This window comes from Sitophilus oryzae, unplaced genomic scaffold (assembly GCF_002938485.1).
Source record: "Sitophilus oryzae breed Bouriz unplaced genomic scaffold, Soryzae_2.0 scaffold_165_pilon_pilon, whole genome shotgun sequence".
Taxonomy (NCBI): Eukaryota; Metazoa; Arthropoda; class Insecta; order Coleoptera; family Curculionidae; genus Sitophilus; species Sitophilus oryzae.
This window is the reverse complement of record NW_022146347.1, coordinates 2907899-2931722: the sequence shown is the minus strand read 5'-3', so window position 1 is coordinate 2931722 and position 23824 is coordinate 2907899. Positions and strand designations below refer to the sequence as shown.

General features: G+C 33.4%; 1 protein-coding gene across 4 annotated transcripts in view; it reads right to left on the bottom strand.

The window, feature by feature from the left end:
- Positions 1-23824, bottom strand: part of LOC115880840 (ileal sodium/bile acid cotransporter-like) — a 50386-nt gene that overhangs the window by 3981 nt on the left and 22581 nt on the right. For 2 of the 4 annotated variants that reach the window (XM_030898148.1, XM_030898149.1), the window contains exons 2-7: positions 13732-13903; positions 8846-8962; positions 7063-7310; positions 2251-2487; positions 1866-2066; positions 666-928 (exon numbers count right to left, since the gene is read on the bottom strand). In XM_030898148.1, the coding sequence (XP_030754008.1) occupies positions 666-928; positions 1866-2066; positions 2251-2487; positions 7063-7310; positions 8846-8962; positions 13732-13903 (1238 nt within the window). Of the gene's footprint in view, positions 1-665; positions 929-1865; positions 2067-2250; positions 2488-7062; positions 7311-8845; positions 8963-13731; positions 13904-14137; positions 14157-14268; positions 14340-23824 lie in introns of those variants that run through there. The other 2 variants (XM_030898151.1, XM_030898150.1) reach the window with 2 other exon arrangements.

The following is a 23824-nucleotide window of genomic DNA, read 5'->3' as shown; positions in this document are numbered from 1 at the left end:
CAGCAGATAAAGAATACTATACCGTAGTTCTGCTTTCAGCCGACAGAGTGAGTGGTTGCCGGAGACGGTGTTGCCAGCACTACTGATAAATCCGTAGATTTACGAATTTTGGGTACAGTACTTTAATAATACGGATTTTCTAGCATTAAGCAATTTAATATAATATTACATGATTAAACAAAGAACGGCGTCAGAGTTGGCTTGGAGTTATCTCATACATATATGTAAAATATTATGGTAAATGTCAATAATCGTCATTTCCAAGCCAACTAAACGACTTTTTTCGTTTATACAACATATTCAGTACCTATAAAAGAATTTTTATTTGTGGTGTTTATTCTATGTTTAACACAAATAAATTTTCAATACATAAACGCGGATTTTTCACCCAAAGATATTTTCGTCAAACTATTAACGATATTACACATTTTAATATGGCAACACTGTCGCTTTCAGTTCCACACCGTCTTCGATATGCATTTGCTGGTCGAATTAGAGAAAAATCGTGTTTTATGAGTTGGCCGCAGAAGGATTGGTGTCTCCACCGTACAGCACTTGATACGTAAGGGGGAATTAAATCAGCCTTGTCACGAATCCGCCCATTAGGTTGTGTATCTTTCAGTCTGCTTTCAATCAAGCCTATAACTATAAAAATAAATACTAACCTCTGTCTTATTTTTTGGTATATGTAAATAGCAGTTAATGGAAACGGTGTCATTATTGCCACTGCTACTGGAATCACAGTTGTTAGATCTGCATGAAGCGGTTCAAGGGTAAATCTTAATAAATAAATAGCTATGCCAGTATTTTGAATACCAGTCTCTATAGCTATAGCCAAAGCATTTTCCTGAGGTTGCTTAAAAATTTTAGCTAATATGTATCCTAAAAAATAACCTAACCAAGGCACGCCCATTCCAGCGACGACGATCTGAAAGTAGTTTGTGATATACAGGGTGGTTCGAACTATATTCCGGCAACTTCGGCAGCATATTCTGCAAATAAAAATAAGTAAAAAAGTTTGTATAAATGTCCTAAAACGCTTAGTTTCGTTGGTGTAAAATTGGTGTCTGGGAGTTTGTTGACTAGAGATATTTGATTTTGATGTCAAGATGACTCCTACTTGTAGGGGCGCCATCTACATATATTTTAACTGGTTTGAAGGGTAATAACTTTTCGTCCATACCTGTCATTGACATAAATTGAATATGTTGACTAAATAGTTTTTGTGCCAAAAGTTTTAACAGATATTAATTTTTAAATTAATAATTATTAAATTTTTTCGAAGAAAAATTTATGATTAATTTAAAAAAATAAAAAGTTACCAAATTTATCATTTCAGTCAAATAACTACTCAACATGTTTATTTTTTGTCAATATTGACATGTATTGACTATTTCTATTCTATATATCTTGAGAACTGATGTTTGTAGCGATTTTTACCAAGAGACATTTTTTAAGTAAAAAATCACGGAAATGTATATTTTTTCACTCAGTCGTAGTACGAAAAGTTATTACTCTTCACAGTTAAAATACATGTAGGTAGCGCCCCTACAAATACGAGTCATATTGGCACCAAAATCAAATTTCTCATGTCAAAAAACTCCCAGACACCAATTTTTACCCAAATATTGATATTACTTCTGAAATTATTTGGAAAAAATCGAAATAAAAATGAAACTACACCCTGTATCTCCGAAACTAAGCATTTTAGGACATACATTTATGGGAACTTTTTTACTTATTTTTATCTGCAGAATATGCTGCCGAAGTTTCCGGAATATAGTTCGGATCTCTCTGTATAGTTAGATATTTTTTCTTTTGTAATAAAATAACACTACAATTTCAAATGAAAAATGTTTGCTTACCCTCCATGAGAACAGTTCAAATAGATATAAGTTGGTGACAATGGCGAAAATAATAATGAAAAGAATCAAAAGCGATGAAAATCCCTTTAGAATTCTACCCATGAAGGCTCCAGTCTTTTTTAAGTACCTGTTTATTAAATATCCAATACCCAAGGGTACTAATAGAGCAAATACAAAACTTGTAATGTGAGCATATGGCATCTAGAAATGGAATACTTTTTTCAAAATTGTTTCAACAGTACTGCACTATTAAAAAGTTAAAATCAAGCGGGCTTTGACTCTGAGAGTAGAAAAATTCCAGATTAATTTCCAATAAGAATTGTTTTTCTATCAGAGTCCAAAATACACTTGATCATAAAACTTTGTGATCGAACTTGTACTCTACCTCTAAATCCGCATCCCTAAAAATAGTTTTTCCTAATGTAAAGAGCCACATAGGCATAAAGCCAAAGGCAGCAATAGTACTTATTGTCGTCATTAGAATTGAAAGTTCAATATTTCCTTCTAGTATGGCGGTCCATATATTTGATGCCCCACCTGCAGGAGACACTCCTGTAAAAAACATTCCTAAACGCATCTCCGGATTATCTGGGAACAAAAGTAAACCAAGACCATAAGTAATCTAAAAAATAACAAATTGTTAAAATTCAGTCCCGAATGTAGTTAATATGTCAAACTGGACAATGAAGACTAGATTTTTAGCTAGACCATACCAACAGGTTTGGTAGGCTATTAAGATCGGCAAAAAAACGTTTTTTTAACTTCACTCAAAATGAGTTATTTGGGTCATAAATAACCTAAATACAAAATATTTTCATGGTGTCTGTCTGTCTGTAATACGATAACTCAAAAACCGCTAAACCGATTTTAACCAAATTTGGCACAAAAATACTGTGGCACCCGAGAATCTGGCCATTAGTTTTTGGCGGGGGTGGGGGGTTGGTAAGGGGGTATGGGAGGAGGTTAAAAATTTTAAAAAATCGTAACTCCAAACTTACAGTAGCTAGCGAAACGCGGTTTTCAATTTAAGATTAGGAATAATATTTGCAAAATTTGTAATAACATCAAAATCCGTCAAAGTCGCAGTTTTTGAGATAAAAAAATATCAAGTATGGGCGGCTATACGTGCCTCCCGGCGCCATTTTTGTTTCTCTTTTGAGGTGTAAACACACCTTATTAATTACAAATTAATCTTTTGTACATATAGAGTGACCCTGATCTGAAAAAGTTCAATACCGCACTTTTCTGATTTTTACTACAACATTTTTACAAAATATGCGGCCAAAGGCAAAGCACATTTTAACACTATTTTCATACAATACAGGATGATTTTTAGACTAGAGTGATACCTTTGTTAAATAGAATTCTAAATAATCTTCAATTTTGTGACTCCGTGATTTTTTTTCTATAAAATTTCTATTTTCAAAATATAGGTCCATAACGAAAAAAAAATTTAGGGGTTTTGATCAGGGTTAAATATTTCAAAAATATCATAACGTATATCAGGCTATACGAAATGATTTTGGAAATATTCTAGGAAAAATAAATAAAGGTGAGTTTCATTAAAGAAGCATATGCCTAAAATGTAATGATTTTGACATATTTCACATTTTGTGAAAATGAAGAATAAATTTTAAATTTCAATAACAGGTACCTAAATTGTAATTTACCCTATATAGCCTGATTTTTTAATTATAATAACCATTGTAAGTTAAATCCAATTAAAATCTGACCCGAAGTTATATAGGGTGAAACAAATTTAGTATTGAACATTGGTCACTTTTAAAAGCAAGTTAACTAAGTATTCTAAATAGACTACCCAGTATATTATTCCGGTATTCAATGGAGAATTCATATATTTTCAAAATACTATTCAGGTTGCCTATCCCTCAGACAAAGATTTTCCTAGATATTCTAATTTGATGATTTTGGGTCAGTAGATCTTTATTATTTGATAAAATCTAGGTGGCTGTGATATACCTTTTGTTAATTTAACGAGAATTAAAGGATGTAGAGTAAAATAATCAACAGCATTAAAAAGATACACATTTAAAACATATTTTAATTATTACAGAATTAAAACTAGATGCCTATAAGTGAATAATAATGTGACAAAAATTAGCTAGATTAAATCAAACGCTGAAAATGCCTCCTTTGCTGTCCACTGCATAAATTGATTCTTTTTTCAAAAAATTATGTTAAAAGACATGAGTTTTACTTCGAAAAGCAGCCGCAATCATTTTTCTCATGTTCTCCACAATAGTTGGTCGAGTTTTGTGAACACTGTCTTTTAACGTATCCCCATAAAAAAAGTCTAGACTAGATAAATCAGGAACATTTAAGTGAATGCATACTGCAGTCACCAACTAATAAAATCATATCAATTCTCCAAGGTTCCAGTTTCAGCAAATTTCTGAGATTTTTTTTTGTTTTAACTGACACAAAATGATAACCAGTTGTTGAAGTTGCATTAATTTGACAGCTATGTTGAAGTGACGCCAGACATATCACAGCCACCTAGATTTTATCAAATAATAAAGATCTACTGACGCAAAATCATAAAAATGAAAATATCTCGGAAAATCTGACGGGTAGGCAACTTAATAGTATTTTGAAGATACATGAATCCTTCATTGAATACCGGAACAATATTCTGGATGTTTCATTTAAAATAAAAGAGTAACTTGCTTTTAAAGGTGACCAATGTTCAATATTAAGTTTGTCTCACCCTGTGTAACTTTTTGGGTCAATTTTTAATTTAATTTAATTTTTAGAATTTGGAATGAGTGGGAGGGGGGTTAATCACTGCGACCTTACAGATCTATTGTGTCCCCCTTTCTTGAGTTATAACTCATCATACAGTCCCAGGGCTTTGACAAAAGCCAGTATCTGGGACGGTTTTATAGAGGGTAGTTCTCCATCTCCAATATCAGTCGTACCAAAGTTCATGGCACGAATGGTTGTCGTCTCAGCGCACTCAGTGATGAGGTGTACTGGTGTTTCCCCATTTTCCTCACAGATTCTGCATTCGCCGTTTCTTCTTAGTTTCAATCTACTGAGGTGTTCATTGAGGAGACAGTGTCCTGTTAAAAACCCCGTGACAATCCGAAGATTGTTCTTACTTAAACCCAGGAAGATCTGTGATTTTTCTTGATCATAAGCCCTCAGAAACTTCTTGGAGTGTCTTAGACCGTTGCAAGATTCCCATTCCAGATTGCGGACGGAATCTTCCAAGTTCTTGAGTTCCGCCTTGAGTTGGTTACCACTTGGAAAGCAGAACGGTTCTGGTCCAGTTAGTGGAGTGTTCGCTCCTTTTCTAGCTAGATCATTTGCTTTTTCATTGCCTTCTATCCCTTGGTGAGCAGGCACCCAGAGTAGGAGGACTTTGTTTTCTGTGCCTAATTTATTCAGCTTCTCTATGCATTCTTTGACCAATTTCAAATTGATTGATACTGAGTTGATCGCTTTTAACGCTGCTTGACTATCAGATAAGATGGCTATTTCTTGTTTCCGATAGTTCCTATCTATGATAAGTTGTACGCATCTTTCGATAGCGTAGATTTCTGCCTGTAGGATGCTAGGGTAAGTGCCAATTGGTTCGGAGTATTTAGTTCTCGACCAAAATACTCCGATCCCTGTTCCCGTATTGGTTTTGAAAGCATCAGTATACCAAGTTGTCTTTTAACTGCTGGGCAGACGTTTCGCTCTTCCGATCCTTTTTATTGCTCAATACTACATTGAGATGTTTCTCAAAGTTGTACGTTCTTGGCATATCGTCCACTGGGAGTTGCAGGAGTGGTATTTCCTTTTTGAGGGTGTTCCAAGCCCTGGATCTGACAATTCTCCCAGTATTAATTCCGTTAGTGACCATTCTAATCATTGTCGCATTGGCATATCTACCAATGACAATGTGCAGTGGTGTTAGATCTAGAATGACCTCCATTGCTGCTGTTGGACAGGTTCTCATGGCTCCTGTGATGCAAACGCATGCTAGTCTCTGTACTTTGCACAGGTTTAGCCTTGCCGTCCGTTGCTCTAGTTTTGTGTACCAGGCAACTGCTCCATAAGTAATCATGGGTCTTACTATCATGGTATACATCCAGCGCAAAATGTTAGGGGAGCAGCCCCATCTATTTCCGGCCAGTCTTCTGCATATCATGAGAGCCTTTGTGACTTTGCTGGTAGTGTTCTTAATATGCCTGTTCCACAGGAGTTTACTGTCCAGAGTTATTCCCAGATATTTAACTTCCTGTGATGGCAGTATTTCCTTTCCATCTACTTGGATTCTTTTCAAGTTTTTCAGACTTCGCTTTCTGGTGAATGGCACTATCGCGGTTTTGTCTGAGTTGATACTCAGCCCGACAGTCTCTGCACCATCTCTCAGTGATACGGAATCCTCTTTGGATAATATCACACAGGGCGCCTTCATGTTTCCCCCGAGCGATCATGACTATGTCATCCACAACCAAGCTCCACAGCAAAGGGGAGGTTACTCCACCTTGTGGAGTTCCTTGCGTTGTTTTAACAGCTACAGTTTTGGTGCCCATCTGAGCCTCTGCTGTTCGTGTTGACAGCATTTCAACTTAAACTTAATTTAATTTAAAGTATAATAGTTATTTTAATTTAGACTATACCGGGTAAATTCCAATTTAGGAAGCTTTTAGTGAAATTTAAAAATTGTCCTTCATTTTTAGAAAATGTTAAATATTATGTCAAAAGCTTGCATTTTAGTGATATACTTCTGTAATGAAACCATGTCACCTTTATTTTTTTCCTAGAATCCGAAAATCAACTTATATATAGGGCGTGTCATTACAAAAAACATAACTTTGATGTGTAACTTTTTTTGAGGACACCTTGTAGAACTCTCTGTATTTTAAAAAAATGCTCTAAATCAACCCACATATTCTCGCAAAACTTCATTTCAATACCAAATGTCGTTCTAGCCTTAGCAAATTGCTTATGTTTAAATAAAAAAATCCGTATTTGTTGACGATCGAACCTGGTATAGTATTTCCGAAGTCAATTGAAAGTACTGAGACTCCCTTGTCCAGCCGACTAAGTCCCTTGTCTTGTTCAGCCGATACCGACAAAGACAGTGCCGAAATTAAGAGATCCAGTCTATTCCTATTCCAGACTTCAGAAAAACTATACTTCTAAGCACCTTATACATATTATACAAGTTGGAATTTCTTACCAATGGCATAGTGACAAATTGACCAAAAATGCCTATGCCTGGTCCAATGGGCGTTTTGATTAACTGCCTCACTTCAGTCCATTGTACCACACAACCAAAGTTTATATAAATAATTGCCACTAAAGTAGCTGTAGATGCAGTAAATATGCGATCGACCAGTCGTTGTTTCCTGAGACATTTTACTGCTACATTATCATTTGTTACTTTGATATTTGTCGTTGGATCTTTACAAGATATCACTGTCTGACCTGAAAGAGTACACTTAATTAGGTAAAGTCTGGCCAATGAGTCGGGGCAGGTTTCGGCAGATTACATCCAAAAAATGATAGAAAATGAAATTTACCTGCGAATTAAAATGACTACTGTTACTGTCTTGTATTCTCTCGTTGGACTGACCTTATTTTTTTAAAGTAGATGGAAAGTTACAATCTTAAAAGGTAATCAACTGTTTCTGTGCCTGGTTTTGAGTAAAATTCGATATTCCTTTAAAGTCGATTAAACAATACATAATAAAAAATAAAAAAAGGTATAGTTGATTTTTATTTTTCATATATGTATGCACGGGCGGATACAGGAATTTATTTTAGGGGGGGGGGGATGGCAAATAAAAAGTAATGTAGAATATGCCCAAAGCCTAATATTTAACCAAATTTATTGATATTAGGGATGGAGCCCCATGGACCCCCTCTGTATCCGCCACTGTATGTATGTAGTTCCTAGCCTACAGTTTACTATATTTTGAAAATAGAACAGTTACAGTTACTTAGTACCGTTTCCGAATGCTGTATTAAGACAAGAAACATTCTAAGTAGGGTTGCCAGATTGTTAGAGCTAAATTTCGGGAAGGCAAAAAAGCACGAGCAAAAAGAAAAACGCTTTAAAAATACACCCACGGAATAGTGTATGGAAACTAGGAAACTAAATTAAAATCATAGCCAAAATATGTTTGACTGACACCAGCGTAACAACGTAATGGAAGGTACAATATGATTGAAAAAAAGCAGCGTCAGCGATGGCTATGAAATAAAATATAGCGATGGCTGTAAAAAAAGGTCGCTGTCATTTTATATGTAAAATTATATGGGGAATGCCATTGATGTTCATTTCCAAGACAACTGGATGCCGTTTTTTCGATCATACGGTATTTCAGGTCGAACATAATCGTAATACACATAATTTACCTAAATTCAACAATTCACCCGCTGGGGATTCGGGTGGTAGCTCAGCTGAAGTGTTGCCACATTTATTTATTTCGTCACATTGTCATTCGTTTTGACACCTTAGTTGTTTTACGAGTTTTTGGTTTAAATGAATTGTGTTGTGATAATTTAAACTTAAAAATTTTTACTAGCAGACTGTGCCGTCGACCGTTGTTCATTTGAGAACCTCTTTTAATGCGAATTGTACAAGATAGCCTAATAGCCGCAAAAAACGCAAAAATGCATCGCAACCTTATTAGAATATTTTTAACGGGACAGCGGTAGTAATGGCCCTTTATGTCCTTTAAGTGCTCTTAAGGAGGTGAGTTTTTTTAATGTAAGTAATAACTGTTTATATATTTATAATTGATTTATTTTTGTTTAATATTTTGATTAAAAAAAATATGTAAAAGTTGGCAACGCTGTGCAGATCAAGCTTAATCACGTGACTAAAAGTTTATTTGGTATGATGTATATGTAGAAAGTGCCAGACCAAGACTGGGTTATTCAAGACTAAGTCAAGGGGGTCTTGCATTTACTCATCAATAAAGCGACTAGAATGAAGCATATATTTTTATCTTTACCTAAGAAATTTCCCGTTATATTGAAGGATCCACTTTCCAAATTTCTTATCCAATATTCTTTTTCCATATATGCTATGTGAGTATCTTCGCTATAAAGGAGACATTCTGTTGTATCACCTACAAAAAAATAATACATATAGCAAGTTAGCAAGGCTACTGAAAAATTATTATAATACATAACCATTAATTTATAATTAGAGATGTAAACTACTCGAAAAAAGTTAAGGATATTTTGTTTTCGCTAGAAAGAAAAATTTTCAGAAAAAATGTGTTATAGTTATTAATACCTATGTCGTTTGTGTTAAAAAAAAATACTGTTTGTAAACATAAAAAATTGTACCCAAACAAATAAAAAGCATTATCATCAAAAATGTACATTTAATTTTTGTTTAGAATAGAACTTGTTTGAGTGTTGCTAAGCGGCAGTTTGCGATATTGTGGTTATTCTGTCATTGATAATATGAACAGACGTCATTTAACAATAGAGGAAGCAAATCAAGCCATTGCATTGGGTTGGTTCTTGGCGGTGCACCACAGATCGATGTGGCTGATCGATTTAAAGTCACCTAAAGTGTAATTTCTAGACTTAAAAACTGATTTAATGAGACTGGATCTGTCATGGAGAGGCATAGGGAGGGTAGACCAAGGTCAACAAACGCTAGGGAGGACCGAAGCTTAATGAGAGGAGCTAGGATGGATCCTGCAAGGAACTACACGTTGCTCAGCCACGACCTTTTGGCTGCCAGTCATTGTACAGAAAATTCCACCCCAGACCATTACACATTACACCTCTAACTCCAAAGGGATGCCCTTCTTGAACATATCGGTCGTTAAGTCTTGTATTTCTTAGTCTCCACACACGAACTGTACGTCTGTCAGTACGAAGACAAAAGCGGATTTCATCGCTGAACATCGCAGTATACCACTCAGCATTCCAGCTAGCTCTTTCATTACACCAGAGCAAACGTTGAACTTTATTACCTCAACCTGACTATCGCGGTCAACGGGGGTGTCTTATAGGCATATAGCAATGTAAACCTGCTTTTTTAATCAATTTAAGACCGTCCGAGGGATAATACCCAAACAAGGATAATACGTACTCTGCTGGCAGCCAAAAGGTCCAGGGTGAGCAACGTGTAGTTTCTTGTAGGATCCATCCTAGCTTCTCGCAGCAAGCTTCGGTCCTCCCTAGCATTTGTCGACATTGGTCGACCCTCCCTATGCCTCCCCATGACAGATTCAGTCTCATTCACGGACCAAAAACATTTAGATTGGCAACTCTCGTCATTTATCGAGAACGCGTTTTACAGCGCTCGGTGACTTGAAGACGTACTAAATCTTCATTTTTCCCGCCAGGTACTGGGAATTTAAAATTTGAAGTTGAATTGCATTATTGTTTTTTTACCAAACGTGAAAGAATTAATACTGTTTTTTTTTAGTATTCTGTAAAATATAACTTTTATTTAACAGAAAACTAAAAAAAACAGTATTAGTTCTTTCACGTTTAGAAAAAAGCAATATGTATATAATATTTCTAATAAGACTGATACGGAACAATAATACAAAAACCAATATGAAACACAAAAATTTTATTAAAAATCATCAAATAATACTATAATATTATCCATTCAACATTTGAATAAAAAATAATTCGTTATATAGATTACTACCTTACGTAAGATTACTACCTTACGTTATATAAACATTATACAGACATTTTACATTATAATATAAACAATATTTATCAACAAAAGCAATAAAAACATTAAACTTTATAAAGGGCCTTGTTTAATTTTATTTAAGGCTTTTATGTTTTACTTTATTTTTTTTAAAATATTTCAAATGCAAGTTTTTTTAGAGGATCTCCTGGACTTGCATAACCCTAAAAAATACTACATATACGAATTTTTTAATGGGTCAAAAACATAAGTACATGCACTTACCTCTTTATCCATTGGCATACTATGTAAAATCGACAATCTACTAGAGGATTTACAGCCCAACACACAGCAATATAACACCATTTTTAAAAAGTCAACACAATAACACTTCGTAACAATTACAAAAATTTAGATCGAGCCACGAACAAGCCAAGGACGGCGGGGATAGACTGAAGAATTTTAAAATGCAGCCCATAGATGAAAAAAGTAAATAGATTGGACACTCAAATTGATGGTCAAGATGTTTCTTCAACTTCTCGCCGAAGCGCTAATGTCGCTAGCACGGGCTTCCCAAATTATTTAATAAACAATTTTACATTTTTCTGAAAAATTGTCCTAAAACTGAAGAACTAGTCAGTGTAAGCTAGCTATAATTAAATTATTTATTTAAAATTATTTAATTTTAAATACACCGACAATCTCCAGTCTTATAACAAATTTTCAAAAATTAATGGCGACTGGGAACATAAAGGAAATAAATTAACAGTGATATAATATTTATTTGTTTATGAGCCTTACATCCCTTATTACTCCTTCATGAACAATTGGGCACACCAAAATAAATCACTATTTTAACCTCGATTTTAACCAAACAATGTGTGCACTAATAACTAGTAAATAACGTCTATAGTGTGGAAATATCAGTTTTTTACATTAATGCTAGAACTGCACTATACACTAACACTACAACAAGAACATATATACACTAAAGAAAAACAAATTTAAGCAATATTAAACACAAAGAAGAACGAATTTGCAAAATAGGCGCCAATATTCGAAAACAGCTGACAAAACAGAACGACGACAAATGACACTTTTGACTTGACATCCGTTGCCAACATCAATATTTAAATACCAACCTAAAATATTGTTTAATAGCGCCGCTCGTGAGTAGTTGAAAAACTAGAGAGTGCCCAGGCCCTGATGCAGCCGGTCGCCCCTCTTTTGAGCAGTACCAATCATAAAACAGAGAAATTCTTATTGACTGTCGCTTTCTCCCGCCAGGCGACACTAGCGCACGGTGTCTTGAAGTCGTACTAATTTCGTGGTTTGACGTTTCGCGGAGAGTGCGCAGGGCCTGGTCTCATTAAATCGGTTTTTAAGCCTAGAAATTACACTTTAGGTGACTAAATCGATCAGCCAGATCGATCTGTGGTGCACCGCCAAGCACCAATCCAATGGCTTGATTTGCTTCCTCTATTATTAAATGACGTCTGTTCATATTATCGATTACAGAATAACCACAATATCGCAAACTGCCGCTTAGCAACACTCAAACAAGTTCTATTCTAAACAAAAATTAAATGTGCATTTTTTATGATAATGCTTTTTATTTGTTTGGGTACAATTTTTTATGTTTACAAACAGTATTTTTTTTAAACACAAACGGCATAGGTATTAATAACTATAACACATTTTTTCTGAAAAATTTTCTTGCTAGCGAAAACACAATATTCTTAACTTTTTTCGAGTAGTTTATTTTAAATATGATTATTTAAACCAAACTCAAATCTCACATGACCATAATTACAGCTTTATGCATAATGTGGTATGTTAAAAAATGAAATAAAATAGTTATCAAAATGTCAATCAATTCATTATGAGTATGCAGTTTTATCATTTATTTTATGTTGCATTCATAAATATACAGGGTGTCAAATTTGGTGGGTGATTCTACGGATGAAAATAAAACAAAAAGTTCCTATAAACATATGCCCTAAAATGCTTCCCGAGGAAGTGTAAATAAATATAATATATTTTAACTAAACGTTCTCCAACCCAGTGTGAGTACATATCAATGTAAAACCTCTGACGAGGGGACGTAGGGGACCCACAATCTTTTTAGGATGTTTATTTCAAAATTTAATTTGATTCAAAAATGGGGCGACATGTTTCGGGATTCATTTAATTCCCATCTTCAGGCCCAGAAAGACAAAGGTCACACCAGGAAGCCATACCACTCGGAAAAAGTAAAACAGTTGGATTGTTAAAATTCATTAAACAATTGTACTCATTGTAATTGCAAAACAATAAAATTTCTCAAAAAGAAAAGAAAACCCCTTCGTTGTTGTTCCAATTAATAAAGGCTTATACCATAGGCTTATTATAAATTTCTTAACACAGTCCATCTTCCATAATTCTTAAACACATTTTTATTTTATTTAATATTTTTAATTTTTCGATAAGTATCTTCGTCTAAGTAAGTTCTGTGATCATGTGTTAATGTAACTGATCACTAACATGTGATAATGTTAATGTAACATTAACATTATTTTTTATCTGAAAAAATAAAAGTTATATTGGTGAGCCAATTTTGGAGACGCAACCGGTATACTGCTCCAATAAAATTAACTAATTCACACTTTCATTGTAGAAATATTCCACAAACAAAGCCACAGAGTTTTCATTGTATAACTGAAACTAAAAATGTCAATGGCTCGACCCAATAAAAAAATAGTCAAAACTTAATTTTTTTCCCACAACGTCTTCCACTTTGATTTCTCATCCTTTCTTATTAACATTTTTTGGGCTTATTTTATTTAATAGGGCATTTAAATAATTCCAAATAAAATTCACAAACTGATTAATTCAAACATACCACATTTTTCATAAGTTTCTGATTATAAGCCATTTTTGAAAACCGTAAAAGTCAAGAGTATGTACGTAATTGAAACCTCTTTGTAAAATGTTTGTAAATTTAATGTACGATTAATGTAAATTTAACAAAAAACCTCTGGTGCCATAAATTGTAAAAAAGATTTGTGTAACTTTATTTAATTTGGCTTTAAATTTAGAATATTAATAGTACAAAGAGCCAAGTAAAATAAAAAATGTTGAAATATCAACATACATATTTATATTTGTTTTATCTAATTCGTAGCAGATAATACAGAAGTACTTGTAATACTAACTGTATGTATGTAAGACATAACTAGAAATACTCACCTACTTCTGATGTTGCGTTATATTCAACTGTGATAGTATCATACATATAGACAGTAACATCACTGGGTTTAAAAGATATGTTCATCATACTTTTCACTAGAACGGCATGGCATACCAAGAGAAGAGTAACTATTACTATAAGGGATTGAAAAAATCCTGATATTGGGCACATCTGAAACCGAAAACACAACATGATTAAGAAAACTTCACTCCAGAACTGCCAGAAGTGGAGGATCTATCAGTCTTTATATAGGCACATAATATATTATATTGCGGTTTAGTTTCACCATTAGATTAAATAAGTCACGTATAAGATAAGAAAGAGTTAACTAAAACCATTTAGGAAATAATACAAAAAATCTCTAATCTGATGATGGATAGATTATAAAAATATTTTCATTAGTACTTTTAAGTCTCCTAATTTTTCAAATTGAAACCGTTCCGTAATAAAATGAAAAAATAACAGACGAAAATAAGACGAGACGTGAAAATATTTATTCAAGATTTATCAAAGTTCTGCCCGCAAACCACATTTACCAATATATTTCCAAATGTAAATAAAGTGTTGATGAAAAGAAGGAACACCGGATAACCTTTTATTTTCCAGGAAAACAATAGATATTGTTTTTAGTTTTGTTTGATGTTTCAATTTCAATAATTAAAAACTAATGATTTTAATATTTTTTTTTTCTTTTTGATATACAGTGTCCGGCAATAGTGCGTCGGGCATCTGAGGTCCTAGAATTAAAAACTTAAGTTTAAGTGTAAATCTAAATATGTACGAGGATGTATTTCAGGAAAATATTTTAACTTCTATAGGATGGTTCAAAAAAGTTTGACTGAATCAGGATATTTTTTTTAAATGGAATACCCTGTATATTATTGCCTTTTTGGCTTCCTCTCAGATCACTTTACATAATCCTAGATATGAGTAAATATATTTCGGTAATTTCAGAGATATTAATAAATAAAAAATATATATTTTTTTCAACTTTGTTTAAAAAAATTATTACACATACAAGAACTGTCCTGAAATCAAAACTATATTAGGTATTTAATTCAGATAGTCTATAGTTAACTTTGCTATAAATATTGTAATCTTCATCAATCATATATAGAGTGTTCAAAATTCTACGTCAAACTTTCTAAAATATGAAATAATTTTTTTTGTTTTTTTTTAAACGAAACACCCCGTTTATTATTTTTTATTAGATGGAGAATTAAAAAATGAACATTTTTTGTATTAAAAGTATTTCAAAATTTGTAATGGATACATGCAGTATTATTTCATATGGCTCTTTCGACGGTAAAATACGAGAGAAAAATCATTAGGTCGCTTTGATAAAAATTTACTATAGAAAATGCCATGTGAAACATAAAACCGCAAAAATCTTCAAAATCGTTAAAAATTTTGAAATACTCTAAATACAAAAAATATTCATTTTTTAATTCTCCATCTATTGAAAAAATAATATACAGGATGTTCCATTAAAAAAAAACGAAGAAAAATTATTTTATATTTTAGAAAGTTTGGCGTAGATTTTTGAACATCCTGTATGATTTACAATTACCATATTAATAGCAAAGTAAGTATAGACCATCTAAAGTCTAAAGTAAGCTAATATAGTTTTGATTTCGGAGCAGTTTTTGTATTCTTAAAATTTTTTTAAGAAAGATATATTTTTTATTTATTTATTAATATCTCTGAAACCAACGAAATACATTTACTAGTATCTTAGGATTATGTAAACTGATCTGAAAGGAAGCCAAAAATACAATAATATACAGAGTGATTCATTTAAAAAAAAATCATACCGATCCACTAATGCTTTTCGAGTCACCCTATAGAAGTTAAACTATTTTCCTGAAATACATCCTAGAACATACTTTAATTTACCATGAACGTTTTTTGTGCTGTAGGTAATTTTAATTCCTGGCATCCTTGTAAGTAGTGTAGTGCTGTTATTAACTTTAATTGCTAAATGTTGAACATAAGTTGAAATAAATAATAGGCGTATATTCAAAAGTTTTGCATCAGCCTGAATCTTCGAAAACAAACTTCTTTTCATCAAGATAACACTAGAGACTAATTAATTGATCATTTTAATTGAAAAAAAACTTGTGAGGTATACTCAAATTATAGGAATAATCGGATGATTTCAATCCTCGAGGATTTCAATAATCGGATGATCATTCGAGGAATATTCGTTCATAAAATTTTCTTACGTATTCTAGAACTCCAACTATTCAAAGGCCGGTATAATATCTGGCTAGATCGATAACCGAATAATGATATGAGTGTAATAAAAATAAATAATTATTTTAAACATTTTTTTTTTCATATATTTTTTTAAAGCTGTCCAGGGTCATATGCTTGCAAACAGGCTTAGCCACAAAAATGTTGACAAAATTATTTTTCTGAATTCTGCTCAAGTAAATAAGTACATGCTTTCTTATCAATAAATAAACTACATATATGTATATGTTATAAATAAATATTTAAAGTACTTATTCTTATTTTTTTTACAATTTTATATTAACAGATTACTTAGTAATGTTTTAGGTTAGGTTAGGTTAGGAAAAATGGAATCGCATACTGGCGGTTACTACTCGGAAAAACGTTTATAGTTATGTGAGCAAGTGTTGTTTGAATAGTTCTTTTCTATCTATACGAACAATTTCAGCATAAAACGTAAATCGCTTTGTTTTCTCGTGAGCACGATACGCCAAATACTTTAGTTCAGTAGCGAGTGATCCTCGAGGATCGACAACAATCTTTAGACATACTGAGGACTACTCGTGTGACCGAGTATTTTTCCCATCACTACTACATATATTCCGCCATTCTTCCTGAGCATCATGTACAAGTTCTTGTATATTCCTGGTTAGATTTCAATCTGAAACTGCCCTGCCAAGCATGTTCTATGGGGTTCATGTCTGGAGATAATGCAGGCCAGTCCAAACGATCGATCTCTTTAGTTTCGAGATGGTCATTTACAGCCCTGGTGCGATGATGTCAGGCGTTATCGTCCACAAAAACGAAGATTACCGGAAGATAAAGCATGCCTCTGATATAACTGAAACTTCCAACTATCAACTATTTCAAGCTGAAGCCGATCGATAATAGATGTACGAATATGCATCATGATTTATGCAGCTTTAGCGCCCTTTGATGTCCCTACGAACGACCCATGGCCCATGGGAACGAGATATGTTCTCTAAACTGTCATCGCCATTGGAGTTTCCATGGCGTGGTCACTATTACACGGTCAATCTCACTTAATCCTAGCTTATGACATGATGATTCATTTTCACACCCTAAATCATGAAATGCGACTGGCTTTGCCATAATAATAATCAGACTTGGGAAAGGCTATGTTAGATATTTTTGGAACGAACATTTTTTGTTCAATCAAGTTTTCAATTCAAATTCAAATATGCGATGATTGATTATGATAAACATTGAAGCAAGTACCGTCGTTTGGGGTGAAATTGATCTCCGGGGGTGAGATTGATCACTAGGTTGCATTTTTATTAATTCAAATGTGACGCGCGAATCGTCGGTTCGTTTAATGTAAAACCGCCAAGTGTGTTTACTAGAAACATGGTCGAAGGGAATGTGTAAATCATCGTTATTATGTGTAAAACATCGTTAAATCGCTGTTTTTTGTTTTAAAAATCCATTCAAATTGTTTAACTGTTTTTGCTTTCATTTACAACTTCTAGAACTTGGATTGGTAAGTCAAATTGTGAAATAGTAACGAACACACTGATTGCATGGCGCTATTTGTTGATGTTTCTGCAAGTTATATTCTGAAATTTACTAATTTTGGATCGTGAATTGTGAGGTTATACTTTAATTTGTTCAACGGGGTCAGATTAATCACTTAGTACGGGTGAGATTGATTGACTCCATTGAAAAACTCTGCAGTACATTACCCAACCCTTAGACGTGGGATTTTTCCGCTCATTCAAAAATGCGTGGAGAAGAGTTTTGACGAATTGGAAGGCGGCAAATAAAGAGCAAACGTCAATAGATAAGAAGGACTTTCCGCACCTGCTTGTCTCTACTTTGGCCGAAATGGAAAACATATCCGATAATGCCATTAAGAATGACCCCATCAGTTCATTTCAAGCAACTGCAATTATACCAATTGATCCAGAGCGTATTTTATGCAAAATTGCAGCAAATTATAATAACCCTGGGGCCGATATTAGTGATACCCTTTTAAACTATTTACAACAACAACGATTCTCAGCAGCACCGACAAGAAGAAACATAAAACACCAGAAGCTAACGGTGGAGCCTGGCAGAAGTGTCACAGCAAACAATGATAGCTCTAGCGAATCATATGTCAATGGACCAGTAACTAACGATCAATCAGATGACGAACCTTTAGAAGAAGACGCTGAAGAGGCTATCTGACATGAATCTGAATATTTTGTGTCCCGAATTGAATATATCCAAGTTTGAAAATTCGTATTAGTAAAAGTTTTTTTAAAATTTTTAATTTTAATAAAATTTTCCATTGATCAATCTCACCCCAAATGCTAAAGAATTCTATAAAATTTAAACCATGACTTTAAAATAGACTGGGGTTAGATTAATCAGTTTCTATGTAGGTATACGGCTTATTCAATGCGTTAAATAAAACGCGATCAATCACACTCCACACGTAGTATGAGATTGTTCAGGACATTTTGTTCGTTCCAGGCCTTTAGTATTTTTTTCAAATTTTCTGATTATTTGGTGTTGTTTCAATCACTAACATCTTCTTTACCGAAAAAACTTATTTACAAAAATCAAATTTTGCACAAATACCAAATCCTGGCTAAAAACTTTTTCTTATGATTAATTTCACCCCAAACGACGGTACACAAAAAATTGCTTTCCCCGAAAAATTCTTTCACATTAAAACAGAGTGGTGCACAACTTTTGAATCGATGTGTAATGTGCATTATTCATACTACTATATGTTACTTTACAAATGATAAATGATAATTCTTAAATTTTTAAATAGTTGAACCAAAAACGCTTTATGGCATATGTATATATGGCTTGCAATGGTTCAGGATAATTCTTTGTAAAAATTGAATTTTTTCGTACTTTACTTTGAATTTTATTTTAAGTAATTTTAAAATAAATCGAAAAATGTTTACCACCTGTCTATACACCGTGTTCAGGACAACCTTCTACTGGATGGTATAATTTTAAAGTAAAGTGAAATTCATGTCACTAAAGATAATATTAAGAATTAATTTAGATCCACTCTACTTAACACGCAAACTGTATAACATCCCCTTTAGATTAATATTAACGTTTTAATTTTCAGAATTGATGGAGCTATTAAATAAATGACATTTATTGAACTGCTCCAGTCACGCAATATATTGTCCCAGGTCCTAGTAAACACAAATAAAAAAATATTCAAACAAAACGATCTCATTAATCTTATTCAAAAAACAATTACCTCTAATTATTATAATACACTCAGATACAAAAAAAACGCAACGGAGAAATTTTTGGTCAAATTTAAAGTGTTATTTTTTTTGTTTTTTGTTAGTTTATTATTATTATTTTTTTGTTTATTTTTTACTCAGTTTTTTATAAATTTTAGTACTTAGCATATTATACAGGGTTAATCGAGGGGTTGTTTTTTACCCTAAACTTAAAACACCCTGTGCAATAATTTCGTGCGTAAATTTTTCTAAAATAAAATGTTACGGTCAGGACCATGTCTCCTGAACATTTTGTTTTTTGGATATGTCAATGCATGCCTTGGTTAATTTTTAAGAGCGAAATGAACTTGCCACCAACAATTTGCAATTTTTTCAATTATTATAATTTCTTTTCGAAGTTATTTTTCAATATGACAAGGCGGCTTTGGTGATTATTGTGAACTATATATCACTATGAACTGCCCATCATGTTCGACGTTTGGGCAATGCTTGGTTGCGTGGTAGAAGGGTTAGAGGTCGCGAAGCAGTACCAGCTTCATTAAATGAACTTCGCTTGGTCCTTAAAGAAAATAGGAAAACATAACCGCAAAATGATATATGTAGCCTTAATGACAGTATAAACGGACGTATACAGGCAGTTATAACACCCAAGAGAGGCAATACAAAGTACAGTACGTCTGCTGGATGTGTGTCTATGAAAGGAATGCGGACAAAAAACATTTAAATAAACAACGTCGTATTTTATACGTCGACTTGCGAGTACGTCACCGCAAATCGCCCCGCCCACTCCTATTATTGGTTACTTGCAAATTTGTCGAATTTTTATTGATGGGACGCGTCGTCTAATTTTTTACGAAAAACATGGAGAGAATAGAGAACAACGGCATACGGTCGAGTCGGCCGCTCCTGGCACGTATACGTAGACGTAAAGAATCTTTTACGTGTATAAAAAATAGAAAATATAAGAAATGCGCATGCGTACGTAAACGTTTACGTGTTTGTAGGCCGATTCGACCGTATGCCGTTGTTCTCTAATATCGTTTCCCCTCTCACGGATACCCCGTAGCTACAGAATACTGTATTAGGGTGTTTTTACAATTTGTTTTTCTCTTTGTATACTTGAGTATTACAAATGCTTTCTTTAATATCGTTAGTTCTGTTATCGTTATTAATGTTATTAACAAAAAAAAATAATTATTTATTAATGTTAAAACCAGGACTGTATCTTTAGTCTTTAACGCTTTTTTCAAATTTAGTATAGAGTATCAGAATATAGTGGAGCGACGAGGATAGCGGCGAGCAAGCAGCGCGACATCGCGTCCAAAACAAAGCTGTGAAGACAAGTACGTGTGAACATAGTAAAGCAATCTGCTCGAGCGGTTAGATCAAGCGGCGAGATCGATTTATATAATTTTGTTTTCGTCGCTCTGTCGCGCTGTAGAAAATGAGGGGTTCCCAAAAATGAATAGATTTAGTAATTGTAAGAGGGCTTTTATGGGACCAGAAAGATAGTAATCACCATAACAGGTACATTCTAGATAATTTATGAGATGAAGTGGCGGCAAATTTTCGTAAAGGTTATAAAACTTGCTACACTCTCTCCGGTTTTTGAAAATTTCATGTACACTACACCTTCTGGTTTGTTGGTTTCGAATCAACCAAATATTTACGACACTATTGCCCAGAATATTAGCCACTGTTAACATTTTAAATTATCGATAAGCAAATATAAATAATAAATTTGCACAAGCACCTCGCTATTCCTCGCCGCTCTACTATGTTTCAGCACCTCGAGGCTTGCTCGGCGCGCGCGCGCGGTATCGCGCTGCTTGCTCGCCGCTATCCTCGTCGCTCCAATATGTTCTTAGCCTAAAGCCGCGTATAAATATGCCGAGGCAAGTACGAGACAAACCCGAAACGAGTATGAAACGAGGCTATAGCAAATTCTTTCCAAAAGGCGTACTAATATGCCGAGACGAGGACGAGACGAGTCAACCTCAAGCGGAATTCGTCATATTATAGCCTCGAGCCGAGCGATTTAGCCTCGAGCAGAGTCCCTGCCCAGTCGAACGGCGTTGTCTCGCGGCTATCCATTTTCAGTGGAGCCTTTGGCGAACCCACAAAATTCTTCATAGGGCTGTGCGATACTGAGGCAGTATCGATATTTTGGTATCGGTTGTATTGAATATAAAGTATCGATACTTTAAAATATTGATAAATATATTAAAGTATTATTCGATACCATTCAATATTTTAAAAAATTAATTAATAAATTTAAGTATAATGTGTTTTTTAATTGGATTAGGATCGAAAAAAATCAACAGAAGTCCTTTGTTTTAAATTTGTCGACGTTTCGCAAAATTTATTTGCATCTTCAGGACACTACAAAGTTAAGAGAGCAAAATACAATCAAAAAATTTTAAAAATTTAACAAACAACTTAAAACACATATCAGTGGAATTCCACACATACACAATTGGTAAAACTACCCTAATGTTAACAATTAAATAAAATATATGTATATGTTATAAACTTAAGATCGCTTGTAAATAAAAATAATAAGGGATAGGGCCAGAATATAATCAGGATATTTTCTTATTCGCATTTAACGAAAAAAATCGACGATGGTGGCACTGTTTTATACAAAAAACTACCCGGATCAGAACTAAATCAGTCATCAAACGATCTCAAATTACTAAAAGCACTTGGAAGAAAATGATAAAACACTTAACCTAGGGTTGGCAACTTTGAAAATAAAAAATAGGGGCGAGAGGATAAAAAAAGGCACAGGCGAAACATTTTTGAAACGTCGCTCAAATGTCGAGAATTTACCAAAAAGTTATATAAACGGTATGCGATAAATATTTAAAATACACAAAAATATTTATACTCAAAACTTATTAAAATAAAGCAAACCATTGTCAACAAACTTTTTTTCAAGACATAAACTAACAGTAAGTAAACATAAAATTACATAAAAGACACAGATTAACAATTCTTTAAAGCATTGTGGCGATAAACGAATATTTTTTAGATTTTGAAGTTAGTATGTAACAAAGTTTTCAATACGTGAGAGAAAAGAGGACAATCAGATCAAAAAGAGGACTGTTTCTGGAATAGAGGACGGTTGGGAACCCTATTTTAACTCCCTGTAGCTACGAATCAAAGCAGAATTGGATTGGTTGATATAAAAAATAAATCTTATTTTTACATGAGGAACTTCCCCACGAGAGATGGAACATGTTTTTTGAAATACCCTGTATATGTTTATTTAATTTCAAAATAGGTAAAAAAACAAGCTAGATAAATTAAAGAAATTCATGAAAAATTTAAATTATATTCGGGCTGTTTACATTAAAAAAAAAACTGGAGAACGCTGACTGAGATACCTGGAGATAACGACACGGAAGCGGCGGCGGCGGAGCCTTCTGCCAGTGCCGTTTTTTTGAGTCTTTAATTATTTTATTCAATAATATATTTTGTATATGGTTTGTATATCTATAAAAATTTTAAATAGAGTAACAGCGCTTTCAGCTTTCAGATGGAGCGGACCGTACGCGCAGAGCGTCCGCACGGATGTTTTTTCAAGATAGCTCATCCGGACGGAGCATCCGCGACCTAGGTGAAATTGTTCATATAAGCTCATGGTACTTGCTCGAAGTCGCGGACGCTTCGTTCCATTTGAAAGCGCTGTAAGATAAGACCTAATTCGACTTTATTTATTTAAAAAATTAGAAATTTAAGTAATTAAGATTTAAATTATTAATTTAAATCTACATTTAAATGCCAATAACTAACATATATTGTAAATAATATATCTGCATTTCTTCATTTCTAAAGTTGTATATTTTTTCAAGGTATTCAATTCGCTACATTATTATTCTATGGCTTTCCATCATTGCAGCACGCTTATTAATAATTTTTAAAATATTATTATGTATATAATTTTAAATCTAATTCCCAGTTTTTTAAACCTTCGCCGTAATGTGCTTTCTGAACAGGGTTTTTTTAAAGCTCGGAGAGTATTTTTTAATTATTTCTATGGCGGGAACTTTATTATTTTCATATTTGCCTTAAATTAAGTTTCTTAGTAGTCTGGATAGTTCAAATTTCTGAATTTTTCTATATCGAATCGTTCCTTTCTTTGTCGATTCCCTTTATTTATGAAAGTACCGTAAGGAACTTCTGAGAGCATGGCCACCTTTTTCAACACACTCGATTTGCCTCTCTTATCTTCTATGCATCCTATATGTAAAGAAGCTTGTTTTACATCTTTAATTCCGTTCAGCAGAAATAGCGCATAATTTACGTTTGAGCCGTTAATAACTCGACGAAAAGTTCATTACGTTTATTCATTTTTCATAAAATTTTCATGTTTTTATAAAAGAAATCACTAATAAATCTTTGTATATGAGATTTACCTACTTTGGCTAACTTACTTATACTATTTTAGAGAAGACAAAATTGCATCTTTCTAGTTAGGATGCATTATTAACATTATTACAAATAAAGGAAAGACTATTTATTTTTATATAAAAATGGGATGTGGAATCCGAGCCCCTTGAGACTCGAGGCAATTGTTCCGCGGAGTCGCGGTGTATACGCCACTGGTTAAATAGACGCCCCAATCCTT